The sequence below is a fragment of the Panthera onca genome, chromosome C1 (genome assembly GCF_046562875.1).
Source record: "Panthera onca isolate mPanOnc1 chromosome C1, mPanOnc1 haplotype 2, whole genome shotgun sequence".
Lineage (NCBI taxonomy): Eukaryota > Metazoa > Chordata > Mammalia > Carnivora > Felidae > Panthera > Panthera onca.
In genome coordinates this window covers 205283896-205297638 of record NC_138346.1, presented here as the reverse complement: position 1 = coordinate 205297638, position 13743 = coordinate 205283896, and the positions used below count along the sequence as shown (strand labels likewise).

Genomic DNA, 13743 nt, shown 5'->3' with positions numbered 1-13743 from the left:
TTCTTATTCTTTTTTTTTTTTTTTTTTAATTTTTTAACATTTATTTATTTTTGAGACAGAGACAGAGCATGAACGGGGGAGGGGCAGAGAGAGAGGGAGACACAGAATTGGAAGCGGGCTCCAGGCTCTGAGCCATCAGCCCAGAGCCTGACGCGGGGCTCGAACTCACAGACCGTGAGATCGTGACCTGAGCCGAAGTCAGACGCTCAACTGACTGAGCCACCCAGGCGCCCCTTCTTACTCTGATAGCAGACAAAGTTTTCTGTTCAGAAGCTACTTGGATTTGTACCCTGCCCCTCTTTAGTGTGCTTATGTTATCTGGAATTCCTTTGTCAGTTTGATTTATCTTTACATTAAATTTTACATTGTTTTTCCACATCCCCATTTATTTTATTTTTATATACAATTTTTATAATTGTTTTCTTAGGTTCAGTTTTCAGGGAAGATCTCTTCACTTTTGAACGTTAATCATTGTAATTCTATTAGTCATTTCAGGCATTACCATGAAAAAGAGAAAGCTTGGGCTTTGATGCTAGATAGAGCAGTTAGCTAGACAGCTGGCAAGTTTCTTGACTGGATCTTAATTACCTTGAAATGTAAAATGTTTAAAGTAGTTTCCTCTTAGAGGTTCTGTGAGACTGAATGATAAATAATCAATTTTAAAAAGTGTAGGGGCACCTGGGTGGCTCAGGTGGTTAAGCGTCCGACTTCAGCTCAGGCCGTGATCTCACGGTTCGTGAGTTCGAGCCCCGCGTTGGGTTCTGTGCTGACAGCCCAGAGCCTGGAGCCTGCTGTGGATGCTGTGTCTCTCTCTCTCTGCCCCTCCCCTGCTCGTGCGCGCTCGCTCGCTCTCTCTCTCTCTCTCTCTCTCCCTCTCCCTCTCCCCCTCCCCCTCCCCCTCCCCCTCCCCCTCTCGATAAATGAACATTAAAAAAATAGTTAAAAAGTGTATACATATACATGTAAACTCAGGAGCTGTATATTTATGATTCATACACTTTGTATATTAAAAAAATCAGAATAGTGACTTGGATGTTTTTGGTGCAGAGCTAATATTTTTCTCTTTGTTTAGCAGATGAATAATACTCAGAACAAGTCAGAGTAGTTTGGTCTGGTTTACCTGATTCTGTGTTTTTGTTTTGTTTTGTTTTTAAATAAACTCCTTTCTAGGGCGCCTGGGTGGCTCAGTCGGTTAAGTGTCTGACTTTTGATTTCGGCTCAGGTCATGATCTCACAGTTCATGAGTTTGAGCCCTGAATCAGGCTCTGCGCTCACAGTGGTGGAGCCTGCTTGGGATTCTGTCTCCCTCTCTCTCCGCCTCTCTCCTGTGTGCATGCGTTCTCTCTCAAAATAAATAAATAAACTTAAAAAAATATATAAACAAACTCCTTTCTTTCATTGAGGCATTTTCTAGTATCTGAAAGCTTTCTGCACTTACTGATTAATTACATCAGCAGGAAGACTGTGCTCTCCACAGAGATTTGTATAGACTTCTCGGTCTCTAGTTTAGTGCCATTATGGAATCTTCGGAGGGCCATTTTGACTAAAATTTCAGTTTTTAGTAAATTCTGCATTAACATGCAATAGTCTAGATTTTTGCAGATGATCTACATAAAATGGTAGGAATCTCAGGTTCCAGGGTGTCCCCATTTATTTTCAGATTTTTTTTTTGTTTGTTTTCCAGCAGATGTTCTAAAATTATTTAGGAATGGGCCTCATGTCACAGATGAGGCAGGATCATTAAATGCCATTAAATTTTGAATAATCAGTTGGAGAAAAAAATGTTGAGGTTTGAATCTGTAGCGGTGAATACTGTGAAATGTTTAATTTGCTTTCTTGTGTTTATAGTGTCCTGCTGGAGCTCTCTAAAAATGTTGCTTTTGGCAGTAAATTCTTATTTTTCATACCATGAGGTTCTTTCAGACTTTCATATAGGTCAGAATCTTCAGTGCAAACCGAGTTAATTTCTCTTGAATTTAAAATTTTAATAGGAGATTCTAAGCAAGAGGAAGATCAGCAATCCATGTGAGATGTATCCCTGCTTTTTGGCAAGTGTTGGAAATTGAGCAGTGAGCTGGTGTGGTGTTAGAGTAGGTATAATTTAAGACTTGTAGTCAGAACCTGACTTACACATAGAGTGAAATTTTCTTTAAAAAAATTTTTTTTGATCTTTATTTTTGAGAGTGAGAGAGAGAGAGAGAGAGAGAGAGGGAGAGAGAGGGGAACAGAGGGAGAGGAGAGAGAGACACAGAATCTGAAGTAGGCTCCAGGCTCTGAGCTGTCAGCACAGAGTCCGATGCAGGGCTTGAACTCACAAACTGCAAGTTCATGACCTGAGCCAGAGTTGGATGCTCAACTGACTGAGCCACCCCAGGCGCACCCCAAGAGTGAAATTTTCTTGATCATGTTGTGTATCTTAAAGGATGCTGAATGATAACTTTGTCTCTGTGGAATGCATTATAGTTATTTGTGACATACTGAGAGGATACAGGATACATTTTAGCTGGATAAATGATGCTTGGATAGTGAAAGATCTTGCTCATCTTAAGGGATCCTGTTCATTGTGTTTCCTTAATTGTAGCACTTGTGGGAGAAGTAGAGGTAAGGTAGCCTACTTTTTGTTTATTGGGCAGTTTCATTTCTGATTTTTTTTTTGTTTTTTTTTTTTTTGCTCTTGGGGAAGGGAAAAGAAAGATATGTAGCTTCGAAGGCATCCCACAAATAAACGGACTGACCAACACTGCTTTGGACCCAGTATTCAAAAAGAATGGGTATATTTGTTACAATCCATCTGAGCAGAAGGTTGGTTACACATAACACATGTAGTGTAGCACATTGGACATTCATGTAGATGCTCTTATTGGTGCTCAGGAATATAGAGTTGGATCTATATATTTTTTAATGTTTATTTATTTTGAGAGAGAGGGAGAGTGAGAGAGTGTGCATGAGCAGGGCAGGGGCGGAGAGAGAGGGAGAGAGAGAATTCCAAATGGGCTCCCCACTGTCGGCGCAGAGCCACATGTGGGGCTTGATGTCACAAACTGAGATGATGACCTGAGGTGAAATCAATAGTCAGATGCTTAACTGAGCCACCCAGGCGCACCTTTTTTTTTTTTTTTTTTTTTTAAATCCGAACTTACACGGATTGATTGCAGTGGCTGCATGACTAAAAATGAAGCCGTTTTTAGTCTTTGCTAGACTTGATTTTTTTGAAATATATTCATTCCCTTTGAATAGGGAATAGAGCTAAGGAAAGGTGTATGAATAGCTGTACTTTTTTGTTTATTTATTTTTTAATGTTTATTTTTGACACAGAGAGAGACAGAGCATGAGCGGGGGAGGGGCAGAGAGCGAGGGAGACACAGAATCGGAAACAGGCTCCAGGCTCTGAGCTGTCAGCACAGAGCCTGATGCGGGACCGGAACTCACAAACCACGAGATCATGACCTGAGCTGAAGTTGGATGCTTAACCGACTGAGCCACCCAGGCGCCCCTGTACTTTTTTTTTTTTTTTTTTTTTTTTTAAACAAGACTTGGCTAATTGTTTTGTCTTATTTTTTAAATTTATTTTTTGTTTTGTTGTTTTATTGGAGCTTTGATATGCGATGTGTCAAAGCTCCAGCCAGTGTTAAAGCTCAGGCAGTTTAGATAGAATTAAGGAGTTTGCTGATTTTGTTTTAAGCCCATTCTTTTCTTTTTAAAGCTTTTCCATGTCTGTAATTTTATATTATACATTGTAATTTAAGAAGTGAAAATTAGGGGCGCCTGGATGGCGCAGTCGGTTAAGCGTCCGACTTCAGCCAGGTCACGATCTCGCGGTCCGTGAGTTCGAGCCCCGCGTCAGGCTCTGGGCTGATGGCTCGGAGCCTGGAGCCTGTTTCCGATTCTGTGTCTCCCTCTCTCTCTGCCCCTCCCCCGTTCATGCTCTGTCTCTCTCTGTCCCAAAAAAAAAATAAATAAAAAACGTTGAAAAAAAAAAGAAGTGAAAATTATACTTCTAAGTGCATACCTTTAAAGCCTTTGCTTCTGACCCTAGCAAATTGTTAGTCAGTATTCAGTAAATATTAGACATGCTAATGGTGATTTTATTTATTTGTAACCTCCTCCCTTATCCCTTTTTGCTTAAGCTTCATTGAATCTCTGTATTGTCCTGAAGATACCTTTATTGTCTACTCACAGTGTATTGCTTTCTTAAGTGGCAATAGCAGTAATATCTTTAATTATTATGTTTTAGCTACCCTAAATTCTTGTCTTCTCTCTTAATGCTGGCAAAAAAAAAAAAGTTTTTACTGGAATACAGAATATTTAACTTCCTTCCCCCCTCCCTCCCCTTAAAAATGTTTTTATTGTGGTAAAATATCCATAATATAGAATTTATTGTTTTAGCCATTTTTAAGTTCATTGGCCACTAAGTACTTAAATGTTCTTTTAATACACAGGATTGCTGGGGCACCTGGGTGGCCCAGTCGGTTAAGTGTTTTGATTTCAGCTTAGGTCATGACCTCATGGCTTGAGGGTTCGAGCCCCGTGTGCCCCTGTGCTGACAGTCCTGGAGCCTGCTTCGGATTCTGTGTCTCCCTCTCTCTCTGCCCCTCCCCTGCTCATGCACTCATTCTCTGTCTCTCTCTCTCTCTCAAAAATAAATAAACGTTAAAAAAAAATTAACAACAACACAGGATTGCTGTAGCTCATTTTAAAATTTATTTATTTACTTACTTATTTTTGAGAGACAGAGAGAGAGACAACGAGACAGCATGTGAACAGGGAAGGAGCAGAGAGAGAGAGAGAGAGAGAGAGAGACAGAATGCGAAGCAGGCTCCAGGCTCCAAGCTGTCAGTACAGAGCCTGATGCAGGGCTCGAACTCACGAACTGTGAGATCATGACCTGAGCCGAAGTGGGACGCTTAACCCACTGAGCCACCCAGATGCCCCTGCTGTAGCTCATTTTAGAAATTGGAATATTAAACCCAGTCTGGCAACTCCTCCCCTCCCTTCAGTTTTGGAAATGTGTATAGGTGTTTTTAAAAACTTTTTATCTAGAAATAATTTTTAAGCCTGCAGAACAGTTGTATAAATAGTACCAGGAGCCTCCTTTAACCAGGTTTACAATTAGCTTTTTGCCCTATTTGCTTTATTATTCTCTTTCAATGTAGTATGCACAGGAATTGTTTTTCCCTGAATTTTTTGAGAGTAAGTTGCATACACATAGCCATTTAGTCTTGAATAAGTATGTACTTCCTAAGAACGGAGATGTTCTTGTATAATAGTAAATAGCTCCTGGAAATTTAGCATTGATACAGTACTTGAATCCAACATCTATATTCCAACTTTGTTAGTTGAGCTGAGTCCAGTGTTTTTTGCTTTCAGTAATGGATCATGTATTGCATTTAGTTGTCATGTCTTTTTAGTTTCTTAATTTGGATCAGTTCTTCAGCCTTTTTGGTCTTTAATGGCATTATTTTTATAGAATACAGGCCCATCCCTCTCTCTCCTCCCCTTATAAAATGTTCCTCACTTTTGAGTTTGGTCTGTGTTTCCTCATGATTAGGTTCAGATTATGCAGTTTTGGTTGGAATAGTCCATTAGTGATGTGTCTTTCTCAGGATCTACATCTAGGGGCACACAGTGTTCATCTGCTACTCATTGGTGTTGGTAATTTTAATGACTCAGTCAAGGTGATGTCCAGTTTCTTCACAAGATAGTTCTCTTTTTCCCCTTGCAGTTTATCAGCGGTGATTAAGACCATAAAAATATTCTCTTTTCAACTGGATTTTTCTCATGTAGATTTTGCCTTCACTGATTCTTGCTGAGTTATCTTTTCTGGGTGTTCTCAGTTTCACATGATGGTCTTACACGTTAACTAAGCCTGTGAGCGTGCTTTGGTAATCATGATGGACAGTGAATTTTGTCTTCTGGGTTTCACTGAGATTTTTGTTTCCTTAGATGGTTTCACTGTGATTCTTTTTCTTTTTTTTTTAAGTTTATTCATTTCGAGAGAGAGAGCGAGCGAGCGAGCGGGGGATGGGCAGAGAGAGAGAGAAAGAATCCCAAGTAGGCTCCGCACTGTCAGCACGGAGCCTGACACAGGGCTTGAACCCACAAAACATGAGATCACGCCCAGAGCCGAAACCAAGAGTTGGACGCTTAACTGACTGAGCCACCCAGGCGCCCCTCAATGTGATTATTTCTTAACCAGATTTGAGTAGGATTGATTTTAACCATTTCTGTAGCAACAGTTTATTTTTTTTTTATTACATCGTTGTTGGGTTGCTAATGGACTCATAGACTGAAAACTACAGATTGGTAATAAACACACCTAATGTATAATGAATTCATTGTTGTTCTCAGGGCTTGAAATATTAAATAGAATTAGCTGAGTAAGAATGTTCATCAAAGATTATTTTACAAAAACCATACATTTTATTAGATCAGTAAGTTGCTTTCTTAGTAATGGTCGGTATACTGTTAGCCGCATGCTTAATCTTTTGACTGACTTGTGATTTTGAAATTGTGAGGACGCCAAGATTCAGTTGCTGACTTCTCCAATTTCCCCCACCCAGGGCAAGAGGATTATGACAGATTACGACCGCTGAGTTATCCACAAACAGATGTATTTCTAGTCTGTTTTTCAGTGGTCTCTCCATCCTCATTTGAAAATGTGAAGGAGAAGGTGAGTTGGTCAGATTTTCTTGCCCTGAAAAAGGTGGTCACAGAACTTCTGTTGAGTTGTCCTGAATAGCTTTACAGGCTTGTGGATTAATGCAGGTGTATTTTTTAAAATACCTTTCCTCTAGTGGGTGCCTGAGATAACTCACCACTGTCCAAAGACTCCTTTCTTGCTTGTTGGGACCCAAATTGATCTCCGAGATGACCCCTCTACGATTGAGAAACTTGCCAAGAACAAACAGAAGCCTATCACTCCAGAGACTGCTGAAAAGCTGGCCCGTGACCTGAAGGCGGTCAAGTATGTGGAGTGTTCTGCACTCACACAGGTGAGGACTGTGCCATCCCCATGTTTGTGTACAGTTGGGTAGTTTCTGAGCATTAGGATTTGGGGGTTATTTTTAACAGTGGTCTGCAGTGCTTACGAAAGCTGCCCGGGTCCCATTAGGACCAGCTTCCCAGTACATATTCTTTTGCTAGAGGTTCTGTGTTTATGGAGAGAAGTGTTAATCTCTCAGTGAAACTCTTGTGTTGGTGAGCTTCCATACTGTACTGAATCATTTGTAGTGGTCAGGGATTGTGTTAAAAAAAAACCAATTTTATGGGGAAGTTCCAGGTTAGCACAGACTTACAAGAGAGGATATGAATGATTTTTTCCCCCCAGACACTTAAATTTTTATCTAAATGTATTTGATCTTTTCTCATCAATTCTGACCATTGACGCCACAGTTTCTGGGGTAATTCAACTGACATAGGGAATTAATCATAATAATTGAGACTTTCGTGTCAGAGAAAGCTGCCTTGGCTATTTTTCAAGCATGTGTTGTAGGGAGTCCGTGCCTTTTTTTAGTTTATTTATTGATTTTGAGAGAGAGAGAAAGAACAAGTGGGGAAGAGGCAGAGAGAGAGAGAGAGAGAGAGAGAGAGAGAGGGAGAGAGAGAATCCCTAGCAGGCTCTGCCGCAAGTGCACAGCCTGATGAGGGGCTCCATCCTGCGAACCGTGAGATCGTGACCTGAGTCGAGACCAAGAGCCAAACGCTTAACCAACCGAGCCACCCAGGCGCCCTAGTTGTTCTTAGGTTTTTAGAGACATTCCTTCCTCATGTGGTCCCCTTGGTCCCTCCTCTGTCCCTGTCTGAATAATCTAACCGGAGCTTCTCTCCTAGTTTGATGGGATGCATCAGATTCTGAGGGTAGGAGTGGTGCTAGAATATTTAGAGTGAGAGTTGCGACCGGCCTGTGCGCTTTTGCCTTCTCCACCTTCGAGGTGTGCCTGACCGGCTGTCCCTTCTGAGTACTGTTCTGGAGGCAGAGGGAGAGGTTCCGGAGATAGCACAGAGCTCTTCAGTTCTGGTGGTGCTGGTGCTTTGACATCGGAACGGCGGGCAGATGTGTCTCATTAAAACAGGGCAGGGCTGAAGAGATTTACTGTAATTACGTTAAGTCCAGTTACATCTATCATGCTTACATTTGTAGGTGATTGCACTTTCAAGTTTTTAAAAAAGCACTACTGGATTCTTGATGATCTGTAACTGAGGCAAATGACCTACATAATTACTTATTATGCATGTACTTGGGCATTTAGTATGGATGGCCTAGACATAATTTAATAATCTCCAATTCAGTGCTAGTTTGGATATTTAAAGATAAAATTGTTACGCTTAGCTGGATGTTCCACAGGATAGTTTCAAGGTCAAAAATCATTCTCCCAAACCCAGTTTTCTTTGGCGGTTCAGTTCTTTTAAAGTCAGAAGATTTTACCTTCCCTTACACATGTAGCACCGACTGAAATTTAAAAAACAAAAAAAGCCTGATGCTTCTGTGCTTTGATACCATCAGAAAAGTGTGTGTGTGTGTGTGTGTGTGTGTGTGTTGGGCAAGGATCTATGTGGAACATGTGTGTCAGGTTATAACTAATCTATATGCATCATTTGCATACCCCTGTTCTCTAAATATGGGTTGCTTTTGGGGAGAAATGGAGGTAAATAGACCAGGTGGACTCCACTCTAGGTCACTGGTGAAGTTTATTTTAAAGAATTGGATGCTTCCATCTAAGATTTTTTACACTATGAACAAGTTTATATAATAAGTCTGCGGACAGTAGGAATTTGAAAAGGCCTTAGCAACTCCATTTTTCTTACCAGATTTTGAAGATTGGAGAAGTCAAAAGAGAAGATAGAAAATGGGGTGTCTGGTTGTGTTTGGGAGATAAGAGCTCAGGACTCCAGATTCCATTTGTTGGTTCCTCTAAGACTGACCTCTTCATGTAATCAGATAGTGGGTAAAGCAAAAATTAGTTTTGTTTTGTAAGGGATTAGTTGATGTTGTCAATAAGCAAGAAAGGATTTGCTTTTTGGGAAGGGGTGCCCTAGTTTCTCATGGATGTCCTCCTCTTTTCTCCCTTATAAAATGCATTGCCCTTTCTGCCCTCCCTGTTTCCTTTTGTATGTGACCATCAGAGTTTGCTCTGAGACACGTAGAAAGAATTTCATAGGAACTTTACTTTTGTTTACCGTTCCTACTTTGTCAAAGACCTGGAAGAACACTTTTAAACCTCTTTGCTTCTTTTTAAGTACTTCATGTTCTCATTCTTTTTTTGTACCTCGTGGAGTGTGTGGGTGCCAGTCCTCTGGGATGCCTAGGGTGGGGTGGAAATACCTGGGGTAGGCTGGGGCTGGCACTCGTTACTGGAGCTGTGTTCCGGGGTTTGGAGAAATTTTTATTTGGGATCAAACTGACTTAAAGAACACGTGAAACCTCTTTGGGTGGTAAACCTGTGGCTTCAGATTTAGGTGAGTTTAGGTGAGTCTGTAGACCTGGGCCCAAGGTACCAACCATTGCTGCTGAGTCACACTGTCACGTTGGAGTTCTGCCTGAGGTGTAAGTGTATTTCTGCGTCTTAATCCCTGTATATCTGAGAGTGTTCTTTGTTTTCACTCCATGCTTTATGCTCTGATACCCATGCAGACATCTTAAAGCATTGGACTGCTTGCTGAAACTCCTTCTAGACCCCATTCTTTGTTTTCCTATGACTTGGGTGGTGGTTACTTGCTCCAATAACATTACTGAATAACTGAGGTGTATGCTGTTTCTAGAGTCTGTTCTTTAAATTTCTCCCAGTTGGTCCTGTTGAACAATTAAATACACTCTTTCTGAATGCCTGAACCTTACTGTTCTGGGAAACCGATTTACTCTGAAATCCTGATTAATCCCATCCAGATAAGTCATTGAATCTAGAAACATGTAGCATGCCTGTGCGTCTGCCGTTCGTGTCCTTCAGTTATTCAGGGGCTGAATTCACAGAAGCCTGAAACTGTATTAGATTTAGTTCCAGAATGTGTGTGTCCTTCTTCTCATTGGAAATACTGGGGAATTCTACAAGGCTTACTTATCCAGTGCGCCCCGCCCCGTCTTTTGTTTACAAATGCGTTTTTCTCTCCTGGCATTTTCATTAACACGTTGTAAGATTCGATTTCAAAGCGTGATTGTTTTAGAAGTCAACATCTAACATTTCCATAAAAATTGCTTTCTTGCTTGGTTAACGTTTTTTAAAATGTAAGAAGTTCCTATTTAGTTACCTACTCTCCTATTAATGGGCTTGAGGTTTAGCTTCGTGGCAGTTATTTTTCTCAAGGCGCATTGCTTCTGTGAATTCAGCCCATTTAATCCGGACTGCTATTGGATCTGCTAGTCTTTCTAATCCTCTAACCTGGCTGCTATTCTCTCTCCTCCCCTCTGTCTTGTAGAGAGGTCTGAAGAATGTGTTTGATGAGGCTATCCTAGCTGCCCTCGAGCCTCCGGAAACTCAACCCAAAAGGAAGTGCTGTATATTCTAAACTGTTTTCTCCTTCCCCTCTTTGCTGCTGCTTCCTGTCCCACTACTGTAGAAAGAGCATTTAAAAACAAAGGAATAAAACCATCCTGTTTGAAAGCCTCTGCGTCTTTGTACTCACCACCTGAGAGCAACCTCTGTATTAGTTTTTGATCAAGAATGCAATATCTTATAGAATATTTTTTGTGATTAGTAGTCAAGTTGGACTTGCTTAACTTTCTGCTTCTTGAGTTGCCTGATGCTTAGAGCTTTTTGGTTTGGAATACTATTGCAAAAGGGAACTTGGTCTGGCATAAGAATGTTCTCTTGGAAAAAATAAGAAGAGTTTTAACACTTCTTAGTTCTAGATGAAGAAAATAACACAAACATCATTTTACTCTTATGATCAATTGTAATTGTACTTGCATGACAAACTATGGAAAAAGGGTGGCCTACTAGTAGAGTGTAACGGGGAAGGGAGGATTCTCGTCTGGTTTTCCTTTGTGCAGTGAAACTTTGTGTTGCTATCGCTTTGGCTGTCTGTGCTGTAGTGGAGTATTTGTCGGTCTGGGGTGGGAAAGGTATTAATGTATCTGCTACTGCTTTATGAAACCATTTGTTACACTATCTTTTAAGAACAGCATCCATTTTAACAGTTGACTTAAGGGTTTGTTAATGTTGAGATGTAAAGCTGCCGCCTTTATATTTTCCTGCTTCTGATTTTATTGTTGTGAGGGAAACATACAATTGTGGTTGCCTTCAAATTTTGAAATTAAAAATATACAATTGTTTGTATAAATGCCTGATGAAGCTTTATTCCTGTTGCACCGACTGGTTCTAGTTTTACATATGTATCGGGTGCCCACATTTTGCTTCCTTAGCCCCCTGGCTCTGTGCGATTGGTGGGATACAGGGAGTTCAGAGTGAATGTCTTTGACGCAGCCGCAGTAGCCGCTCTCCCTCCATCCCTGCCTGCGCCCTCCATGTAACAAGGATGCCGCTGCCCACTGCCCACTGCCAGCCCTCGCGGTCCTGGTCCATGCTCCGCTGTTTCATTGGGATGCAGAGCTGCTTCACTCGTGTTTATGTGAAATGTTGTAGCGGCATATTACACAGCTCACGTTGAATGAGCAAATGACACATGTGGCTTGTTTGCTTCTCGTGACATACATTGGTCTGCAGAAAGCTTTCCCAAAGGACCACTGTCTCATTCATGAATATCTGCTCCTCTGCTCCTGAATTGCTGGATCCTTCCAGTGTCCTGCCTGGACAAAACTTGGTGAAGTGGGGGGGTTGTGTGGAGATTCAGGGTTGTTTTTAACGTTTCGTTCTTTGCCAACTCTCGGGGCTTTGAATGTTTGTAATTTGATCTTTGGCTTCAGTATACTGAAAATCAGACTGCCCCTTTTTTTTCTTTCTGCCCCTTTTCAGAAAGGCCTAAAGAATGTATTTGACGAAGCGATATTGGCTGCCCTGGAGCCTCCAGAACCGAAGAAGACCCGCAGGTGTGTGCTGCTATGAACATCTCCAGAGCCCTTTCCGCACAGCTGGTGTCAGCGTCGTACTAAAAGCAATGTTAAATCAAACTAAAGATTGAAAATTAAAATTCGTTTTTGCAATAATGACAAATGCCCTGCACCTACCCACATGCACTCGTGTGAGACAAGGCCCATAGGTATGGTCCCCGTCCCCCTCTCAGTACTCGTTAATTTGAGTAATTGTGTATTGTCAGAAAAGCGGTTAGTACTAGTTTTTGTTCTGTCGTTTCAAAAAAAAAATTTTTTGTTTTTGTTTTTGTTTTTGTTTAAAAGCAAGGCATGCTTGTGATGACTCTGTAACAGACTAATTTGGGCTGTTGAAGCTGCTCCCGGGGCTCCATCCACTCTGGAGAATAATCCGGGACATTTAGGGGTTTTGTTTTTGTTTTTGTTCTTTTTGTTTTTGTTTTTTTCTTTTTTTGGGGGGGGGGGGAGTGTGTGTGGGGTTTGTTTTTATTTAGTCATGTTTTTTAAATTCAGTAACCATTGGACAGCCCTTAAGGGGAGGAGGATGGATTGACTCCACATTCCACTTCCTAGATCTAGTTTAGAACACTTGTCCCCCACCTGGTGCTCTTAGGAAGGAGTATAGTAAATGCCTCATTTAATAACATACTCCTTTTTGAAAGTTGCCTTTCTCTCCACCCTTGAGTAGGTCTAGTACTTGATGAAACTCATGAAAGCGGGTGGAACCTGTCTTGCCCCTCCTCTTTTCTAGGATGCACTCTATATGTGACTGTGACTTTCAAGGAAATTTGTTTGCCATTTGCTGATTTTTTTTTTTTTTTGAAGTTAATTTCTAACTTCGTTCACTGATAAATGAAGAAAAGTATTGCACCTTTTGAAATACACCAAATGGATTGAGTACGTAATTAAAAACCGTTTTTTTCCCTGTCAGTCATTGTCTTACATGCTTAGCGTAGATGTCCAGCTTAATGGCGTATGATACGGTGTTCCTAGAACACAGCCGGAGACCTGGTAGATGGAGGAAGTGTGAGGGGTGGTGCTAGAAGACAGATGTCTGTGGAATGATGCACATCCTCTTTCAAGTTGGAGGATGGAGACAGACCTGCTTCATGAAGAAGCTGGGGGTGCGTGTGGGGGTGGGGAGGACATTTAACAACGTGGGGACCAGTCAGGGGAATCCCCTTACTTCTGTTTTGCATACGAGGAACCCTAGAGTAGCTAGTTACGGCTCTCTAGTTTAGTAAAAAAAAAATCATGGAGTCTTATGAAGACTCTTCATAAGTGTTAATGGGGATTTTATCTGCTTATTTTGGTTGCAGTTCCCAATTTTTAAAAATGTTTAGGTAATCTTCTCCGCCTTCCCCAAATCCTAATTCTTGTAGATTCATTAGTGTCGAACCAATGCTTTCACATGTCTCAATTCTTTGTACATGCGTTCTTTTCAGATGTATTAAACAAACAAAAAACCCTTCACAAGCCAGCCTGGGGGTTGTTCTTTTCCCTCCGCCTCTTTTTAGATACTTAGGAGCGGGAACTGGACTCTTAGTAACATCAGTTTCTAACAAATTATGGGATGAGATTTTAAAGTTTTATTTATTGATTTTTATGTACTTTTTAAAATTTCCTTTCTGGCCTCCAGGTCGATGCCTTCTACCCTGAGTTTGGCAGGTGCCCTGCAGATTCCTTCTCTTTAAAACCAAGTGGGTGCATAGCGGCCCTTAGCGAGGGTGACGCTCAGGAAGCCCACCGCTCGTGTTGTCGGG

At 41.3% G+C, this 13743-nt stretch overlaps 1 protein-coding gene across 1 annotated transcript in view; it reads left to right on the top strand.

Moving 5' to 3' along the window:
• The window catches only part of CDC42 (cell division cycle 42), a 52745-nt gene extending 39285 nt beyond the window's left edge, over nucleotides 1-13460 (top strand). The window contains exons 4-6 of the mRNA XM_078452236.2: nucleotides 6561-6670; nucleotides 6795-6992; nucleotides 11907-13460. Coding sequence (XP_078308362.1) covers nucleotides 6561-6670; nucleotides 6795-6992; nucleotides 11907-11996 — 398 coding nt within the window. The 3' untranslated portion in view covers nucleotides 11997-13460. The remainder of the gene's footprint in view (nucleotides 1-6560; nucleotides 6671-6794; nucleotides 6993-11906) is intronic.
• Nucleotides 13461-13743: the final 283 nt, after the last annotated feature.